Genomic DNA, 21,516 nt, shown 5'->3' with positions numbered 1-21,516 from the left:
TTAAATGCCTGATTTCTCTGTTGTACCACATAACTCATATGGTGTATACCTCCACTCAGGTGCATCCAATTTCATTTGATCATCCTTGAGATGTCACCACAACTAGATTGAAGTCCACCTGTGGCCAATTCGATTTAGAAAGAAACACACCTGTCTATATAAGGTCCCACAGTTGATAGTGCATGTTAGAGCAGATACTATACCAGGAAGTCCAAGGAACGGTCCGTAGAGCTCTGAGATCGAATTGTGATGAGGCATATATCTGGGGAAGGGTATAAAACAATTTCTAGAGTGTTGAAAGTTTCCATAGGCACAGTGGTCTCCTTCACTGGAAAATTGAGAACATATGGAAGTACCCAGACTCTGTCTAGAGCTGGCTGTCTGACCAAACTGAGCAACCGGGCAAGGAGGACCTTGATCAGGGAGATGACCAAGAACCAACTGACCACTCTGACAGAATTACAGAGTTCCTTGGCTGAGATGGGCGAACTTGCCAGAAGGACAACAGACTTGACAGCACTTCACCAATCTGGGCATTATGGGAAAGTTTCTCAGAAGCCACTCCTGAGAAAAAAGCACATGACAGCATGCCTGGAGTTTGCAAAAAGGCACATGAAAGAATCTGAGATCATAAGGCAAAAGATGATGTGGTATGATGAGACAAAAATTTAACTTTTTGGCCTGAATGAAATGCGCTGTCCTGAGAAAACAAGGCACAGCTCATCACCCATCGAACACCATCGCTACCGTAAACCGTGGTTGTGGCATCTTCATGCTATGGGCATACTTTTCAGCGGAAGGAAATGGGAGACTGGCAATGATTGAGGGAACAATGAATGGAGCCAACTACAGGCAAATCCTTGATGAGAACCTTCCCCACCGTTCTCCAAGGGATATCAAGTATCTCAGGCTAAATAGGTCATGTCTCCACTATATCCCACTCCCACTATAGAGGAAAAAGAGCATTAAGGGTTGAGAGAGGCAGAAGAAGAACGTTTCACCAATCCAGACATAGTAGTCCCAGACTGGATCATAAATCCTGGAAACTATAGAAAGGTGTGCCCGGTTCGTACTCATGCAGTTGCGATGACTTAGTATACCAGGCAGAGACGTCCAGAAGGAAGGAACCCCATACTGCCAGATGGCCAAACTACACACGAATCCAAAATCAACACCAACACCAGCCGCTGAGTATTGGTCAAATAAGTAGCATAATAAAGGGGTGCCTGACCCGGTTAAAGAGGGTCAGGAATTGATCCGTTTCCTGAGGGGACAGGGACACATTTTTGAATTCCAAGCTGGTAGTTATGATCATGTTTTCCCATCCCCATTGCCAAGAGTGATGTCGGCACAATTAGTTGGAAACTATCGTACTCCCGCCTGGTCGTCCACCCGTGAGGCATGTGATCCAGCAACCTAGCAGGTTCAAATTGAACTATTTGTGACAGCTATTGGAAATAGCATTAACATTAACAACATTTGTAGATGTACTCTGCATCGAGAGGACTGGGTATGTGAGTACATTAATAGAATTTGTAAGTCTGCTTGGTTGGCAGGTTTGAAACCTGTTATCAAAACGGCTACTGCAGGGTTAGTGGACCAACATTCTCACTAGGATGAGATAGTAAAAGGAGACTTTGAGAGTGGACTCTAATTCCACTTACTTCGCAGCCGTGCATGTGGTTAATAAAGCCACAGTGAAAGTCACTAACAGTGGTTTTAACGGCCAAGGTAAGACAAAGAAACAGGGAGGAAAGGGCAGTGAATCTATCCCAAGGTGCAGAGTGTCAGAGCCCTGTTTTAGGTGTGGGGCCAATGGTCATTGGAAGAGTGAGTGTAGCGGGGCAAAGGAGCTTGAAATAAGCAACATTTATGACAGGAAAATATATTACATTAAGCAGGGTAACAGGCATAATCGAAAGAGATACAACTGCTTGCCATGTCTCTGACTATAGGATCACTAGGGGGGAGGTTAATCTCGTGAGACACTTTATTCTGTCTTGTTCTGAAACAGATTTAAAGAATTTCTGAAATAGATTTATAGAATTTATAGAGGAGGGGGTCACGAAATACCCCGGTCATGAATTTTTGCCAGAAATGAGCTGTCGGTCTCATGGTAATTGACCATTAATTAACATAAATACATTTAGCATCTTCTGGCTTCCACACATATCCTACAAGCCACTGATGCAGACCTTTGGAACATCTACATTTTAAAAAGTCTATTAAATCCATGTAATATAGCCTACACCTTCACAATAAATCAATTTATTTTAGAAAGGTCTAAAGAAGCATGATATGAAGAAAATGTAGTGTTTTTCAGAAGAACTGAATAGCATACTCTGAGTTGTCCTTAAGTTACAGGCTACAAGTGAAGACAGACACATCGGGGACCCAACTGCGCGTGTCCTTATCTAATTCCGAGGTGCATATTGAAGATATTGGAAGAACTGTCCACATTTACTTTTCATCAGCCAACAATATGAGAAGGCCTAACGAACAGTCAATCTACTATAACCCATAGTACAAATGTCGACCTATTCTATTCTGTGCAAGAAATAAATATTCCAAACATAGTCTGGGGCAGTTGTGGGATGTGATAGATCACAAATTAATACAACCACTAGCATCAAAAAAATTTTTTTACGCAATGTGGCTGACGCAACAGATCAGAACGTTTAGCTTAAAATGTTGATGGCAGCCCTCATGAGAGCCAGTTTCATCATAGCGCTTGATGGTTTTTGCAACTGCACTTGAAGAAACTTTCAAAGTGATTGAAATTGTCTGCATTGTCTGACCTTCATGTCTTAAAGTAATGATGGACTGTCGTTTGTCTTTGCTTATCTGAGCTGTTCTTGCCACAATATGGACCAACTTCTGTATACCAACCCTACCTTGTCACAACACAACTGATTAGCTCAAACGCATTAAGAAGGATAGAAATTCCACAAATTACCTTTTTCAAGGCACACCTGTAAATTGAAATGCCAAGAGTGTGCAAGGTTATCTTCAAGGCAAAGGGTGCACTTTTTTGGTTGCTACATGATTTCATATGTGTTATTTCATGTCTGCACTATTATTCTACAATGTACAAAAATAGTAAAAATAAAGAAAAACCCTTGAATGAGTAGGTGTGTCCAAACTTTGACTGGTACTGTGCGTATTCAGACCCTTTACTCAGTATTCTGTTGAAGCACCTTTGGCAGCGATTACATCCTCAATTTTTCTGTGTATGATGCTACAAGCTTAACACATCTGTATTTGTGGAGTTTCTCCCATTCTTCTCTACAGATCCTCTCAAGCTCTGTCAGGTTGGATGGGGAGTGTCGCTGCACAGGTATTTTCAGGTCTCTCCAGTGACGTTCGATTGGGTTCAAGTCCGGGCTCTGGCTGGGCCACTCAAAGACATTAAGAGACTATTCCCGAAGACACTCCTGCATTATACTGGCTGTGTGCTTAGGATCGTTGTCCTGTTAGGTAAACCTTTGCCCCAGTCTGAGGTCCTGAGTGCTCTAGATCACTTTTCCATCAAGGATCTCTCTGTACTGTGAGCCGTTCATCTTTCCCTCTATCTTGACCAGTCTCCCAGTCCCTGCCACTGAAAAACATCCCACAGCTTGATGTTACCACAACCATGCTTCACCGTAGGGATGGTGCAAGGTTTCCTCCAGATGTGACGCTTGGCACAGAGTTCAGTCTTGGTTTCATCAGACCAGATAATCATGTTTCTCATGACCAAACTGAGCAATCGGGGGAGAAGGGCCTTGGTCAAGGGGGTGACCAAGAACCCGATGGTCACTCTGACAGAGTTCTTCTGTGGAGATGGGAAAACCATTCATAATGACAACCATCTCTGCAGCACTCCACCAATCAGGTCACTAATCTGGATATGCTGGATTTGCGCTCAAATGCTGATGACTGGTCATTGGTCAACAATCAAGATGCACAGCTTTTTGGTTCTGACACACTAATGAGAATTTAACGATGACTTGCGGGCAGTGGGTTCAGAACAACAAAGGCAAAAAACATTTGTGGGGAAATTATACTACCAACGAAAAGGGAGCTTTGAAGACTGGAAGGGCAAATGGGCATGTGCTCTGCACAGGTAGAGCCCTCCTGTGCACATGCCTGGACCACACTAAATAGCTTTTAGGCGCAATTGACATTGCACACTCACCGGAGAATCAGAGTTGAGGGGGGGCATCTGGTACACATCGATATATAGCCTAATAAGCAACTGATTCTCAAACAATGAGAAATATTGACATTTCATCAATTACAAATTACATTACCCTCCCCTGGACTCGATTTAAAAAAAGACTAAACCCACCCCCTAACTGAAATTTAAAAAGCATGACCCTCCCCCATTTTCCTCCAGGTCATTCAATACATTTCTAACCATCCTTTAAAATGGACAGGTGGCTATTTGAGACTCGGCATTTAAGGTACTCCTGTCTGAACACACATCAATAAAATCATACAAAATACTACAGAAGAGAGCATAATTTAGCCACAGAGGATCAACAGCTTCAAAAAAATATTGTCGATTGTTTTATCACAAGCACTTACAGTCGGGAAGGCCGCAATTTGGGCAGCACACGTGCCAAATATAGAATAGCTTGATGCGTTGTGAATATAGACATACTGTAGTGGTGGCAGCCTATTACAGGATCTGAAGGTGTGGTTTTTTGGAAGCGTAGCCTTGGGTTAGCTCTGTTGTAGACCCGTGGGAGGAAGTGCCATGCCAATTCATCTCTAATGTTGTACTCTTAACTACTGTACAGGATCAGTGTCCTGAAATCATGACAGTTGCTGTTTAATATGCAATATGTGACTAGAATGGTGTTGTAAACAACAGCCAACAACCTGGGACATAGACGTGTTTTATATTGTCAGAAAACTTAAATGATTGTTATCTAACTGCAGGTTCCAATTTACATGAGTTATTACAGTGAAGGGCCATCATTACGCACCAATGAGACGAGCGGTGTTCACTTGATTGACAGTGTCTTGGTCCAATGACCACCTATCGTTTTGAAACCTGAAGAGAGAGCAGGAAGGTTACTCCTCCTCACACACCTGGACCATCAGACAAGGCAATGTCTTACTCGAGGGGCAAGGTCAGAATGGGACTCCCACATGGCCACCAGGGCGTCGTCGCCGCTAGCACCCGTCTCGAGGTCAGGTAGCAACGCACTACAGCAATCAGAACGCCGCTGCTGAAGACTCCCGTCCAGGTTTAATGACATTGTGTTGGATTTCGTGGTTGTCAGGGACGACAGCCCCCTTGGATGAGGGTAATGTAGCAGCGGCAATGTAGCAGGGGCGATGTAGCAGAGGTGTGGCTTGTTGGAGGCGTGGCCTTGGATTAGCTCTGTTGGACACCCATGGAAGAACGTATCCTGCCAGTTTGTGTTATGTTGTACTGTGCACTAATTTTAGCTTGTACACTGCCAGTTCTGTAGTCTTAATGAGACTGATGTAAGTGCATGTGATATCAAAGAGCCTACTAGAGTACCATCGTTAAGACAGACACTATTTACTTCTGCTATGAATCATACACATTGGTGTGCTGGGGTGGCTGCAGCACACTCTGATAAATGTTCGTAAGTTTACTGAAATTAAATGTCAATTTTGCCAAAGATAACAGTATATTACTCCTGCCTGAACCAACATAAATAAAATCATTGAAAATACTACACCAAAGAGCATAATTTAGCCACAGAGGAACAATAGCTTCTAAAAAATTGCTGTGGTTTTATCACAAGTACGAAAAGACGATTTACGGTCAATCTGGCGTCTATATTGGTTTTACAGCATTTACTGCGATGCGGCCTCTGCAGAAGTCAGGGCATTCATACTTTTTGCGCTTTGCAGAGCAGAGCTGTTGTGAATAAGTTTGTCAAGGAAGTGAGTTTGTGTTTATACCAAACGTACCGCCCACACCTGACGTCAACCAATCATGTCACTGCAGAGCAATACATAGCCCTCTGCATTGTTCCAAAATTTGGAAGGAGGACAGCAATGCTTGATTTGGCCTCCGGAGGCTCAGCAATTGCATGACACCCTCCGTACACTGTACATCCTCCGTACTGTGCCAAGAAAACATTCCCCACACCAGTTCCCCACCACCACCAGCCTGACACCAGGCAGGATGGGTGCATGGAATCATGCTGCTTACGCCAAATCCTGACTCTGATATCAGCATGACGCAACAGGAAATGGGTTGTGTATCCCAAGTGGCGTAACGGTCTAAGGCACTGCATCTCAGTGCTAGAGGCGTCACTACAAACCCTAGTTTGATTTCAGGCTGTATCACAACCGGACGTGATTGGGAGTCCCATAGTGCAACGCACAATTGGCCCAGCATCGTCCAGGTTAGGGTTTGGCTGGGGTAGGCCGTCATTGTAGAATTTGTTCTTAACTGACTTGCCTAGTTAAATAAAGGAAAAATTAAAATGATTCACACCACTGTTGTACTGCTCCATTATTTGTCAGTTTGTGGCACTTTGTTAGCTTGCATGATTCTTGTCATTCTGCTTCAACCTCTCTCATCAACAAGCTGTTTTCACCCACAGGACTGCCACTGACTGGATGTTTTTTGGTTGTCGCACAATTTTCAGTAAAACCTAGACACTGTTGTGTGTGAAAAGCCCTGGCACCGACGATCATACCACGCTCAAAGTTGCTTAGGTCTCTCGTTTTATCCATACTATTGTTCAATCGAACAATAACTGAATGCATCGATGTCAATCTGTCTGCTTTATATAGCAAGCCAAGGCCACGTGACTCAATGTCTGTAGGAGCGATCCATTTTCGTGAACCTAATAAAATGGCCGGTGAGTGTATAGGCCTACTCCATAGAAGGGTATTGGACTCTCTGACCCTGGTAATTTGACTGTGAAACTAATGGGTACACTAACAATGGCTGGCAATCCATTATTTAACTGGGAACTGTTATTTTAGGATTTATATTTATTTGGTTGGTTGCAGCTGTCAATTTGTCTTTCACAAATTTCAAAATGCTATCGCGTGAAAAACGTTTGCTTTCCAAATGTCTACTGCTGAAAAGAGAAGATTAATCTGTCTGTTTTATTGGCACGAGCGCATCAAATTAAATCAAATTGATTTATATAGCCCTTCTTACATCAGCTGATATATCAAAGTGCTGTACAGAAACCCAGCCTAAAACCCCAAACAGCAAGCAATGCAGGTGTAGAAGCATGGCTGTGCCGGGTGGAGATCATAACAGAACATGGCCAAGATGTTTAAATGTTCATAAATGACCAGCATGGTCAAATAATAGTAGCTATCAACGGTGATGAGCCTAAACTTTGTCTTCAACATTGGGTGAGGCAGTGCCACTGGAAAGTTTATTTAGTAGCCTGCTATAGCCTATATATATTTTTCAAATTTTGGACAATCTGTGTCTTGAACTGGGCCATTGTTTATGTTCAAGACCAGGTCGTTTTTATTGCTCAGTTTGGCACTGTCAGAGTAGCCACTCATTTTGGTCATTTGTGGGGTATTAAAAAATATAATGCAAATGTATTATCATGTAAATTATATAGAATTGCAATAAATGCGTTTGTAAAAGGCCAATGTTTTTCCAGACTCTGCCCCCCCCAAAAAAATCCCCATGTGCAAATGTGATTATAGATGCATGCAATGTTTTATTGTAAAGGGGAATTTTGTGTCTTTGTTTTTGTTAGTTTTTTTAAAAGCGATGTTGAGATTCTGTATAAAAAGCGCTATATAAAATAAATACATTATAATTGCTATTAGTATAGTACAACCACGCTCTCACCAAGCTGTGAGAAACATGGTTTCTCAGAACATTATGAGCTAGCTGGGGTCAATTTATGGCATGATCACAATAACCTGTAGCATGTGTTTTGCCTTAATGTGTATATATAGCTACCTATGTCTATTTCTAATGTGAAAAAAAACTCAAACCTATCCAATCAATTTAACTGGTAATGTCATCGCAATTAGAAGGTTTACATGGGCATTGATATGAAATGTACTTCTAGCGCCGCCTCTTTCCTGGTTTATCGTATCAAACAACAAAATATGACACGGAAGTCCCACCCACACTGGAAAGCGATACAAACAAACATGGCGGAACCCGCTTTGGAATCATGGATTAGGATGGATTTTCCAACATTATTGAATGAAATTCTCGCTGAGAAGTTCCGTGAAAAACATTTACTTGTTTTACAATCACTGACAAATGCGTTACGAATTCAGGATTACAGGTGCGCAAATGGAAGAGTTATGTAGCTAAATGTGGCTAACTAACTAGCTATCAAAAGTCCTCAGCTAAACAGTCCGAGGCAAGCTCAGAAGTAGCAGCTAGCCATCGTGGTTACCCATGTCCTGATATTGTCTGTATAAATGAGTCTTTGCTCGTTTTCTGTATTATCCATTATTCTCAAGTCTTCTGTGTTCAGTTTTCACTTGACAATTTTAAAAGCTACCCCCAATTCAACGTGTGTGTGTGTGTGTGTGTGTGTGTGTGTGTGTGTGTGTGTGTGCGCGCTCACAGAGACCGCAGTGAGGATGAAGCCTTCAGGAGCCTAATGAAGATCCTGTCAAAGCTATCAGAGGAGATCCAGGCTGCAGATGGAGAGGTTGAAGAGCTGATCCTGCAGTTGACTGCAGCATGCTTCAGAGCCCAGAGGAATGGCTGTGTACAGTGTGCACGCAACCAGTCCCTATTGAGGTGGGCTGCAGTCCGCATTGAATCCAGTTTCCTTGACACACACAAAGTATGCACACAAACGTTTTACATTGGGCCTACATTTAGTTAATTTACCAGAAACTCTAATCCAATCTCCCGCACAGTCAAGGAAGAGTTAATAACATTACCAAACACATCCACGTCCGTAGTTTTGTTTTCACAGGAATTTATACTTCAAAATCCTGGGGGTGTTCTATCTAACAGTTTCCCTGATATGAAGTGTTCCCCCCTTTGTCCGGTTGTGTGTGTGTGGTTTGGTTAAAACATAAGCAAACCTACCTTGTTATCCAGGTCACTTGGTGCTATTGACCTGTCAATCAGAATCCTAGACATGCTTCAGAAACTGAAGTCTGAGAACACTGACTACGTCTTTGAAGGTGATTGTTTTATTGTCCCTCCTATGGCTGAAGAGAATAAGTGTAATCTGATATTTGCAGTTCTGCTTACTTGTAAAACAATTGTAGCATATTGTATAGTAACTGTTCAAATTTGATAGGATTTAAAACAAAATCTTAACATCTCTCTTAATGGTCTTATACATGTCTGACTGTTGATCACTGCACTTTATCATTGATCTAGCACTTCGATGTGGGGTACAGTTCATTGGAAACCTTGCTGTTGATAACCAGTTCTGCAAAGATGACATTTGGACGCTCATCTTTCCAGATCTTCTCTTGTAAGTACTTGGGCCCTACATCAGTTTCACCTCTCAAGGCCTTGACCTTATATGCAAATCATGTATGGGAAATTAATGTGAAAGAATTAAGCTTGAGCCTTACATTGTTTTCACAATTCACGTTAGGACTTCATCTTTCTTGACCCTTTAGGCCTACAAACAGCAATCAAAGGGATTTTATGCATGAAAGCATAGTGTCAGCGAATCGTAACGGACTGGATCGAAGTTACTGATGTGTTGACTGTGTTTATTTGTTTTTACAAACAATTGTATTCCTTCATTATCTCCCCCTAACCCTGCCACCCCTCCCCTAATTGGAGTACACTAATGGACAACACTACTTAGGCTTCCAGCTTATACATACTACATAAAATTTACAGACACAAAGTATTTTGCAGTAGTTACCTTTTTGTTTGTTTTTAATCCTATCCTTCAACTACCCTCAACCCATCCCATCTATCTCTGAAGATCATCCAGTTTGATTTCTATGTTGGCTGTGTTTGCAGGGCCCTTCTGGGTTGTGGATGATGAGTGGGCATTGGCCTATTCCTTCATGGTGCTCCACACCTGTCTGTGTTGTCTGTGTTTGCAGGGATCTTATAGGTGTGAGTGATAAGTCAAGTCTGTGTTGTCTTTGATCACAGGGCCCTGCTGTGTGTGGATGATGAAAGGGCAGTGGGCTACTCCTCCATGGTGCTCCACACCTGTCTAGATGAACACAAGGTGGAGCGACTGGCTCATCCAGGGAACATCCACCTGGCCCTGAAGGTCATGGAGCTGTGTAGGACTCAGTCAGAACTGGACTGGACGTAGGTACCCTCTGAGGGGTGTGGGAGATGGGGTTTGCTGTGTGTGTTAGATGTACACACAGTGTATAAACATGTATGGTACCTATTTTTGACAGGGTTTTGATTGCTACCCAGCACTTCCTCAAGTCCTCAGTGCTCGTTAAGAACATGTATGCAGGGATGAGCCATCAGGAGAGGTAACTCCATCTAGTTCATCCAATTAAAGAATCTAACTACTCTCACAACTACTTAGAAACTAGTATATCTACACCCAAAGTGAGCAATTCTTTCTCCTTTTGATGGTCCCAAATGTGTGATTGACATGAGTTTCCTCCTTACATTGATCTTCTAGAAAAGCTAGACTGTACAGTCGTGGCCAAAAGTTTTGAGAATGACACAAATATTCATTTTCACAAAGTCTGCTGCCTCAATTTGTATGATGGCAATTTGCATATACTCCAGAATGTTATGAAGAGTGATCAGATGAATTGCAAAGTCCCTCTTTGCCATGCAAATGAACTGAATCCCCCCAAAACATTTCCACTGCATTTCAGCCCTGTCACAAAAGGACCAGCTGACATGTCAGTGATTCTCTCATTAACACAGGTGTGAGTGTTGACGAGGACAAGGCTGGAGATCACTCTCTCATGCTGATTGAGTTCGAATAACAGACTGGAAGCTTCAAAAGGAGGGTGGTGCTTGGAATCATTGTTCTTCTTCTGAACCACGGTTACCTGCAAGGAAACACATGCCGTCATCATTGCTTTGCACAAAAAGGGCTTCACAAGCAAGGATATTGCTGCCAGTAAGATTGCACCTAAATCAACCATTTATTGGATCATCAAGAACTTCAAGGAGAGTGGTTCAATTGTTGTGAAGAAGGCTTCAGGGCGCCCAAGAAAGTCCAGGAAGCGCCAGGACCGTCTCCTAAAGTTGATACGGCTGCGGGATCGGGGCACCACCAGTACAGAGCTTTCTCAGGAATGTCAGGAGGAAGGTGTGAGCGCATCTGCCCGCACAGTGAGGTGAAGACTTTTGGAGGATGGCCTGGTGTCAAGAAGGGCAGCAAAGAAGCCACTTCTCTCCAGGAAAAACATCAGGGACAGACTGATATTCTGCAAAAGGTATAAAGATTGGATTGCTGAGGACTGGAGTAATTTTCTCTGATGAATCCCCTTTCCGATTGTTTGTGGCATCCGGAAAAAAGCTTGTCCGGAGAAGACAAGGTGAGTGCTACCGTCAGTCCTGTGTCATGCTAACAGTAAAGCATCCTGAAACCATTAATGTATGGGGTTGCTTCTCAGCCAAGGAAGTGGGCTCACTCACAATTTTGCCTAAGAACAATGCCTTTTCCAGCATGATGGAGCACCTTGCCATAAGGCAAAAGTGATAATTAAGTTGCTTTGGGAGCAAAACATCGATATTTTGGGTCCATGGCCAGGAAACTCCCCAGACCTTAATCCCATTGAGAATTTGTGGTAAATTCTCAAGAAGCGGGTGGACAAACAAAAACCCACAAATTCTGACAAACTCCAAGCATTGATTATGCAAGAATGGGCTGCCATCAGTTAAGATGTGGCCCAGAAGTTAATTGACAGCATACCAGGGCGGATTGCAGAGGTCTTGAAAAAGAAGGGTCAACACTGCAAATATTGACTCTTTGCATCAACTTCATGTAATTGTCAAGAAAAGCCTTTGACACTTATGAAACACGTGTAATTATACTTCAGTATTCCATAGTAACATCTGACAAAAATATCTAAAGACACCGAATATGCAGACTTTGTGAAAATTAATGTGTGTCATTCTCTAACATTTTGGGTACGACTGTACATAAATCCAATTAATTACATAAATATTGATGGAGCTGCAGGGTGACGTTGCTGGAGCTGATCTCTGCTCAGTTGGGAGAGGAGGACTCTGAGGATTGTGGGATCCCCCCCACCGTAGCTACCTTCCTGGCATCCTGCTTCCAGGAGCGCTGTGGGGCCGTGCTCACACTCGCCTCCGAATCAGACAATGAGGTATCAATGATTCGATTGGTTGTATAAATTACCTGTTCCATAACCTGGGTACCTACCTGACTGTTTCTGTGACATTTTAGATTGCCTTTTTTTTATTGGTTGATTGATTTGTGTTGTATTTTGTAGGAGGCCCTGACTGTGATCAGCCTGTTAGATGTTCTCTGTGAGATGACCTCTGATCACAAACAGTTCATGTTCCTGCAGAACCATCCTGACCTCCTCAAGTCTACCATTGGTAAATAAATAAGTACACCAAGGTCTATTGAACTGGAAGTTTACAAAACCTTTTACCTATGATGCTTAGTCTTTTGACATTAGAGCCCTGATAAATGGCTGAGTGCTGTTGGTTTTTACAAAAAAAAGACACCAGCATGTCACACTGTCTCAAATGTCCATGACAAAGAAGGTGGCCCACAGTTTAGAGTTTACACTATCACTACAAATCCAGTGACATAATATATTTTTTACTGTGTTGGAACAGAACTATGACACTTAAAGTACCAGCAGGTTCATGCCTTTCTGTTGAGAGAGACGCTGTTACATTGAAACAGCAGTCACATCTTAATAATTGAATCTATCATCAGCGGGACTGAGACAGGGGAATACCTCTCACCTCTTCTGTAGAACAGATTTCTCTGTCCAATTGATAATTTTGCCTTTATGTTCTCTGTTGCTTTTTTCTGTTCACTGATTGTTGTTTTGTCTTTTCCTGGGCCCTGGACGCTTTGTCCGACTTCTGATGTAAAAAGGGGTTTATAAGTAAATGTGACTGATTAATTGATATTCTGGTACTGTTTCCCTTTGTGTGTAAAAGGTGTGTTCTCCTGTTCATCTCTCTTTCTCCTCTTACAGATCTCCTGCACCAGGTCCATGCTCTGGGGAAGACCAGTAAGAATGTGTTCACTGCAGCTCAGAACTTCTCCTTGGCTCAGGGAGGAGACTGCTCCTCCTCTCCCTCTGTCAGCTTCAAGGCACATCTCATCCGTCTCATAGGAAACCTCTGTCACGGAAACACTGCCAACCAGAACAAGGTATGGATGGATGTATGAAAGAATGAAAAAACAAACAAATGAATTTACTGTGTTGATCCCCAATGAGGGAAATATGTTTTGCCACCAGCAGCAGACATCAGACAAACAATGCCGACACACAGGCATACAGCTGGCACAGATATAGTGCAGATCGTCGACAAAACATGGGTGCGGGGGTCGAAGATTAAATGACTGACTTTCTTGTGATGCAACACCATTGATAAACTACATTTCATCCTAGGCTTTGAAGTTTACTCACCCTCCACAGGTTTTGTCTGTGAGCGTGTCCTTTCAGAGTAGGATTTGAAAACTCCTTTTGAACCCTTAAATAAGCCCTTAGGGTCCTTTCTCAGTGTCTAAAAGAGGAGTTTAATCCTTGGAAAGGACAGATCAAGGGTCAAAAAGCATGTGTAAAAGGTCAGGCAAGGAGACATGTAAAATGGAGAAAATGTCAAATGACACTTCCTATTCTAATCAATTCTGGTCGAAAGTAGTTCACTAAAGGGAATACGATGTCATTTGAGACACATTTTGAGTTGAATAGCACATACAGTGATCTCCTCATGCTGTCTCTGTGCTTCCTGGGTCACACCGGCGAGAGAATATGTGCTTTTGAGTCCATCGTGCCACTGAGCCATATTGGCTTCCTCATGGTGGTATTATTATTAAATGAATGGAGGAAAGAGAAACATTTCCTTACTCATTATCTGTTCCTTCCCAGCTATCGGCAGCTATCACTGACTGATATAAACACATTTAATAGAAAATAAGAGGAATGTGGGGGGAAACTGGCATGTGTCCACTTGCATTGGCTTAAAAACCTTGCTCCCACTTTACAAGGCCCGTGAGAATCATAGTAGTAAACCTTCGCCGGTTCCCAGCTGGTTAATAATCAAACAGTATCATATTAAATGATTAAGTCTTTTTTACATATAAGCTTATGTTTAGATTTTTAGTTAACGAAAAGTGCACACTTACAGTAACTAACTCAGCATTTTCTCTCTTGCTATGGCCATTCATGACTCTACCAATGAATTTGTAGATTAACCGCATGTATGTAAATTAACCTATATAAATTAGATGGGTGACAGAGACCAGTGCAACACGTTGTGACAGCTTTAGACCAGCCCACAGCCACACATGGCTATTTTCCATGGTAGTAGGGATTTCCTAAGGATAGGGACCTCAATGTTGGCTGATCGGGACGTAGATGTTGGTTAGTTATTGAGATTGTCCTATATAAACCAAGGAGAAACAACACTTTAAACAGCTTCTTCTTGCATAAGGAAAATCGCCATCTCAGCATTGTTTTAAATTGGCCCTATCCATAGACTCAAGCCAAACAGAATAATTAGTGAGACTAGTGTTTTTTTTACTGTGTTTGGATGAGAAAGTAGTTTTTTTCATTGTAAATATGTTTGTTTTGATTATATTTTTTTGTGTTCTTCCAGGTTCGGAAACTGGATGGTCTTCCTCTCATTATGGACAACTGCAGTATTGACAGCAACAATCCCTGTATCCTTTTGATTCGTCTAGAATCTAATGTCCCTTTGGTGAATAAATGATACTAGTCGTGTAACTATCATGTTACAAGCCACTGTGGATGGATGTTAACCTAATGATCTTGGTATCATCCTTTTTGTCTTCCTGAAAGTAATTGTGGTGGCTGACGCGTACGTTTATCTACCATGTTTATAGTTATAAGTCAATGTTGGTGATTGACAGATGTATTGTTGTATACACTCCCTATGTATTTATTTGGACACACAGTGACGCTAAAATGTGAACATTTGTCTTTTATTCTCCATTATTTAGGATTTGACATAAAACATGTAATTAGGCGACAGTACAGGATCTTCTCTTTTATTTGAGGGTATTGCACTTAATGCATCTATTCAAGTTTAGTATTTGGTCCCATATTCCTAGCATGCAATGACTAATTGCTCTACAAACTTGTTGGATGCACAGGGGTTAAAGTTCTCCATTGCTGTGATGGGATTTCTGTCATATTGATTCTGAAGAGGTTGTTCTTGAGATCAGTGTAGATCCTACTTATAGCTGCTGGCAAAGGAATTCAAATCCTGTACTTTATCACTTTCTAGTGCTACTATTTTTGCCATGTAATTTTGCAAAACAAAATCAGACAACCCCATAGTAGAATAGTTTTCCTATTTACCTAATCGGCCTATGTGTTCTATGCCAGATAAATATTCATCTCGAGGTGCGTTCAAGTTGTGAGAGCCATAGGGAGGGAAACATGTATTCTGACAAGCAGTCAATGCACAACAATTCTTTAATGCAATGGCCTTTGTTATGAAAGAGGGGGATCCCGGCTTTTCATTGCTACCACTTTTATTTCTCTACTCCTAAAATTGCGTGGCATCATTGAAAAATGATTACACCTGGAGTTTTGGGCACAACAGAGCTCTTAAAGGGGCAATGGCTACTTAAAAGTGCACTGACATACTTTGTAATAGAAACCACATATTTTTTGAGTGACTAAAAATGAATAATTATTAATAATAATTGAATAATCAGGATGGTGTGTCCAGTGGGGGAAATGCAGATGGAAAACCATGCTTCTATGTTTTTATAGCCACGATGCTGCATCAGTTGTGCTACAGGTGATAATGCTTATTGCTGATAGTACATCTGATGATATACAGTGCCTTCAGAAAGTATTCAGACCCCTTGACTTTTTTTCACATTTTGTTAGGTTTTATAGCCTTATTCTAAAATTAATTAAATATATTTTTTTATACATTTAAGTATTCAGACCCTTTACTCAGTACTTTGTTGAAGCACCTTTGGCAGCAATTACAGTCTCAAGTCTTCTTGTGTATGATACTACAAGCTTGGCACACCTGTATTTGGAGGGTTTCTCCCATTCTTATCTGCAGATCCTCTCAAGCTCTGTCAGGTTGGATGGGGAGCATTGCTGCACAGCTATTTTCAGGTCTCTGTTCTATCAGGTTTAAGTCCGGGATCTGGCTGGGCCACGCTTCGGGACATTCAGAGACATCTTGCGTTGTCTTGGCTGTGTGCTTAGGGTTGTTGTCCTGTTGGAAAGCGAATCTTCGCCCTAGTCTGAGGTTCTGAGAGGTCTGGTGAAGGTTTTTATCAAGTATCTCTCTGTACTTTGCTCCGTTCATATTTGCCTTAATCCTGACTAGTCTCCCAGCCCCTGCCGCTGAAAAACATCCCCACAGCATGATGCTGCCACCACCATACTTAATTGTAGGGATGGTGCCTGGGATGGTGTATTCTGACATGCACTGTCAACTTTGGGACCTTTTATATAGACAGGTTAAACATAATTTTTACCAATCTATTGAAAATTATATTTTAGATGGTGTCAGCATTGAATTTTCATTTTGGAGTAGAAGAAAGTCCCAGAACTGAGCTTCAGTCCACCTGAATGTCATTCTACATTAATGTGGATGCTGCCTTGATCATGGATAGTTCAGAATAAATTGTGAATAATGATGAGTAAGAGAAAGTTACAAAGGAACAAAGATTCATACCCCCCCCCCAAAATGCTAACTTCCCCTGTTATTAGTAATTGTGGGAGGTTAACGTGTTTTGGGGGCATGACCTTTGTACATCTGTAAGTTTCTCACACATTATTCACGATTAATTAATGATAATCTGTAATCATGGTAGCATTCACATTAATGTAGAAGTGTTCAGAAACATATTATATTCTTATTCACAATAGAAGTGGCTCCAAAATGACAGAATACATTATTTATCATTCATTTATTTTGGACACAACATAATCCAAAACACAACCAAAACAAACTGCAAATGCATCCAACAAGTTTGAAGAGTCACAAGCTTGATGTAGTCATTGTGTGCTCGGAATATGGGACCAATTACTACATTTTATGTACTATGTGAATTTGTCCAACTACTTACGACACGGTCAAACGGGGGGACAAGATGCATAAAGTGCATTCATTTCTAAACGTTAAACAGATGCGTATGAAAATACCCTCAAATAATAGGTTACAATCTGTACTTTCGCCTCATAAAACATTTTTTTATCTCAAATCCAAAATGCTGCCGTACAGGGCCAAATTAAACGTTTTAGCTTCACTGTCCAAATAAATGTAGGGGAGTGTATGTCTACATACAAGTCACTGGTGAATTATTATACAGTATGCGTCGTGTAGCCATCATGTTTATACTGTTGGTGGATGTTGGTACTGACAGAACAGCGGCTTAGTTTGTGTCCGCCTCCGTCCACCCCCCGGGGACTAGCTGCCGGTCAGGGCACGGTGCCAGCTTGTCTTTTTCACCAGCTATTCATCTGAGCCCCACTCTCCCCCTGACCCCCTCAGGAAGGAAGTTGTCATCGACGGTTACTGTTGAGCTCCCTCTGCTCTTCTCAGGTGGGCCATAGCCAGGCCCACAAGGCAAAAACTGTTTGAAGCAATGTTGTTTCCAAGTCAATTCAACAAAAAAATGATATGTGGTAACGTTGAATCAATGTGAAAAACTGATTTGATTTGAAAAGTCAACATAAATCCAATGACATTAAATGTTTTGTTGATTTCAAGTAAAATTCACTTAAGTTGACATCTGAACCTAATGTAAACCAAAGCTAGATGTTGAAATGACGTCTGTGCCCAGTGGGAAGCTGTGCGGACTTTGCCGGTTTGAGATTATTCTATTGGTCCATTCAGCCAGGCAAGCTCAATCAAGCACAGATAAAGCATTTGACATGATTTAGAATGCTATTTGAGCCCAGGTCTCAGCCACAGCTACATGGCCTGGTCACAGATGCTGACTGGGCATATGTGGAGAGGAAGGACGGGAGGCTGGGTCGCTTCCTTGTCATTCAAAATGGACACAGTACTCACTCACTGTACTGATAGTTTCCTGTACAGTGGGATGGTGGTAGCTAATTGAGAGTGGGGGTTAGTGTTACTTTACTTTGATTTGTGGTGGAAAGGGAGTATATGTGAATGTGTAGGAGACCAACCAATGTGGGTAGTTTTGTGTAGAAAAAAAGCTTTTGAGGGTCATGTCTGTCTAGCTCTTGTTCCTCTCCCACAGTAAAAACTTTAACTCTCACCCTCTTTGTGCCACAAATGTATTTGTAATGCTATCCTTAACTGTTGTTTCTCCACCAGTCATCAGTCAATGGGCCGTCTTTGCCACTCGGAATATTCTAGAACACAACCTGGAGAATCAGGAGCTGGTGGCAGCTCTAGAACGTCGCGGGGTGGCCGATGACTCCGCCTTGAGGGCCATGGGCTTTAGAGTAGAGGAGAGAGATGGTAACGTGCTGCTCAAACCTTGTTCAAAGGACCCTTAAAGGTGCCCTAAACTCTAAGGACTATATTGTGCTGCACCATATAGTGCTGCATTACTTTTTAGTGCACTATTGTTTTGCTCTGGTAGTGCACTACTTTTTAGCTCTAGCTCTTTTTTTTTCTTCTTTTGGTTAAACTGTGGGATGGCCTGGACCCAATGTTCTGCTGAGATTTGTTATGGTACAGAACACACATAGGATAGGCCCTTATTTAAAAGTAGGTTTCATTTGGAGTGTAGAGGTGTTTTTTTTAACACTTTTTGTGTTTCTTAAGTAAAGGGAAATTAAGGGTTTCTATGGGTCAAGTGAACTCCTGCTGGTATCTGTGATATAGTGTTGGGGTTTAATCATCCAACAAAGGGCTACTCTGTTTCCTGCCCTTTCACCCCTCTGAGGGAGACTCTTAACATCGGCAGGGGGTGGGCTCTAATCCCAAAACCAATCAATTTTGCGGAAATCAACAAAAAGCGAGAGAATGACCGAAACATTAAGGAACTGGACTGGAATGTCGATCTGACTTCAAGCTAGCTTCTGGAATTCTCACATTTTATAGAAACCTCAGGCATTTTGACTGGAGAATGTTTTTTCGATTTCCACACAAATGATTTCAAACCAATTTAATGGTGCTAACCAAACTATACAGGGTGCCCCCTCCATTTCTAAGGATGTTGCTCATGGAATGCATTTTGATTGTCTCGCTACAAGCGTTGCACTATATCTGCTTTTACCACCCTGTTTTGGCTTTTGGTGAGAATAACAATGACACATAGGACCATTCCTGTCCTTCAGGTACCGCATGTTTCTTTATAACCACAAACCTTAGTTACATTTTAGATACATATTTGTTACATGTTCCAACCAACAACACCAGTCGTCAACTTCCTTACACATTTCAATAACCTAATCTATGTTATGTGGCAGCTTTGTTTACTGTGTGTGTGTGTGTGTGTATGTACTAATGTGGATGTTTAGCAGCCAGCTAGACAGAGGACAGACGGCCTGAGTGTGATTGGAACAGTGTGTAGACAGTGAGCCGTTGTGTAAGTGGTAGTATATGTGTTTGTAGACAGAGAACAGGTAGTGTGAGTGGCAGTGCGTGTGAATTAGACCAGAAGTATTGGCTTGCAGAATGACCCCCCACTGAATAAGCTGACTGGTCCTGACACCTCAACAATGCATTGCTTTAGTCACCCGGCCCACTCGCCGCTCCGCCCTATTTACTCGGTCTCTTATTTTTTTAATGACAAAATGTATTGAAACAATCGGGTTGACTTTTCCCAATCCGCTGGGTATAGTGAGGGGAGCTTATGAGGTTCCGGTCCCCAGCATTTCAGACGCCTGACAAAACACGGCCTTTACTTCTGCTCCAGCGGCTGCCTGCAATGCTTTTCAAACACAGGAAAACACAGAGAGAGCGTCAGGCTGGCTGAATGAGGTGGCAGTCACAGCCGTCTATTCAACAACTTCTGGGTCAGGAGTAAACAGCTGTCCAACCGCAGTCAGGACTGAGCGGTGTCATCAAGATCAGCCGTTTCACAACTCAAACCTTAACTCTGTCCTCCTGTGCCTCCTGTACTGGTATTCTTCCAGAATTATATCCGTACTACTCAAGCTCTATATAATGGATGATTGTAAATTTAACTGCTGAATAAAACTTTTGTGTGACAAATGTTCTGTTTTTTTTTTTTTTTTTCAGAGAGAATGGGTCAGTCTTTTGTAAATTGAAGTATGCTTTTGTGTCTAAAGACAGCGGTATAGTAGTTTGGACAGGAAACCCAATAAATCACGAAAGGATGCTCAGATTTTATTAGAAAAATTATAAGTATCCATTTGTCTGTGGTGCACACAATCCTGCATGGCCTAAAAGCTAAGTAATAATTTCTCATGATAGCAGACATCCAATCCAACACTGGATCAGTAACATCCATTTATTTTCTTAATACTTAATATTTTGCCAGCGCATTTCTTGATAATTCACCAAGTAAACCAGGAGCTATAGAAAATGATGGTCTTCATATTGAGAATAAAATAATCTGGGCTAATTGTCGAACACATGGTCTATGTACACTACAGCAACTTTAATAAATCAGAGACAGAATAATCATTCAGAATAATTTGTAGCTCTCAAATCTTTAAAAACAATGACAATCAATGAAAACAAAGTGCCATATGTAATGCATATAAAAATATACTCTTTGTTTTTTTTAGCTATATAAAGCCTAAATAAAACAAAATCGCTGAATACATAGAAGGTTAATGCCTGAAATGGCTCAATGACCCCTGGCCCATGCCCTCTTTCCATAGATCTGTATTATATGGTTCGGCAAAATACTTATTCTCAGGACAGGTTGCCTTTAACTCTGCTGGTATAGACCTGAATGCAAGGGGTGAGCAAAAGTGAAATTCCATGTTTCTGGCATTCGTCGGTATGTGCAGTGTATTGCCCATGGAGCTCCATAACGCTTACACTGCATCATCTCAGAATGGGAATAATTACCCCCCCCCCATGTTGGAATTGAGACCGAAATAGGGACATGTTTTATTTTTCCTTTGTATGGGCTAGAACGGGTTGCTTTGTTGGGCTCTTTTGGTAAAATGATTCAGTGCAGCACTCACCAATTCACCTAGTAACATGTTAAAATCATGTTCAATGAATTGAGGAGGGATGGTGAGCAAAATAATAAGATAACTACTTAGACATGCTACTGACAATAGAAATGCACAGATCTAAGAAAATGAAAATTGCAGAAAAATGTTTTGTACTCTACTGTTGTGGCTTTATGCTTAATGCCACACTAACTCTGGTACACTTCAGTAGCAATCAAAGAGAAAAAAATATATATTAAACATTGCTATCCATACTATAAGACCTTTTAGTTTGAAGATATCTTAACATAAATAAACCATTTATTTTCAGTGTTCAAAAATACAGTG

General features: G+C 41.6%; 1 protein-coding gene across 2 annotated transcripts; it reads left to right on the top strand.

Annotated features, from left to right (window-relative positions):
* The first annotated feature begins 5,099 nt into the window (after positions 1 to 5,099).
* Positions 5,100 to 20,251, top strand: atxn10 (ataxin 10). Of its 2 annotated transcripts, none has more exons than XM_042300047.1 (11): positions 5,100 to 5,297; positions 8,549 to 8,725; positions 9,035 to 9,120; positions 9,323 to 9,419; positions 10,064 to 10,228; positions 10,324 to 10,404; positions 12,081 to 12,231; positions 12,358 to 12,466; positions 13,084 to 13,262; positions 14,714 to 14,777; positions 18,401 to 20,251. In XM_042300047.1, the coding sequence occupies exons 2-11, from the start codon at positions 8,583 to 8,585 to the stop codon at positions 18,583 to 18,585; spliced, it is 1,260 nt and encodes a 419-aa protein (XP_042155981.1). In that variant the 5' UTR covers positions 5,100 to 5,297; positions 8,549 to 8,582; the 3' UTR covers positions 18,586 to 20,251. The 2 variants fall into 2 exon arrangements, with proteins under 2 accessions (XP_042155981.1, XP_024232574.1); XM_024376806.2 differs by lacking the exon at positions 5,100 to 5,297 and adding an exon at positions 8,041 to 8,258.
* The last annotated feature ends 1,265 nt before the right edge of the window (positions 20,252 to 21,516 follow it).

The sequence above is a fragment of the Oncorhynchus tshawytscha genome, linkage group LG17 (assembly GCF_018296145.1).
Source record: "Oncorhynchus tshawytscha isolate Ot180627B linkage group LG17, Otsh_v2.0, whole genome shotgun sequence".
NCBI lineage: Eukaryota > Metazoa > Chordata > Actinopteri > Salmoniformes > Salmonidae > Oncorhynchus > Oncorhynchus tshawytscha.
Note: the sequence above shows the minus strand (reverse complement) of the source record. Positions and strands in the feature narration are given on the sequence as shown.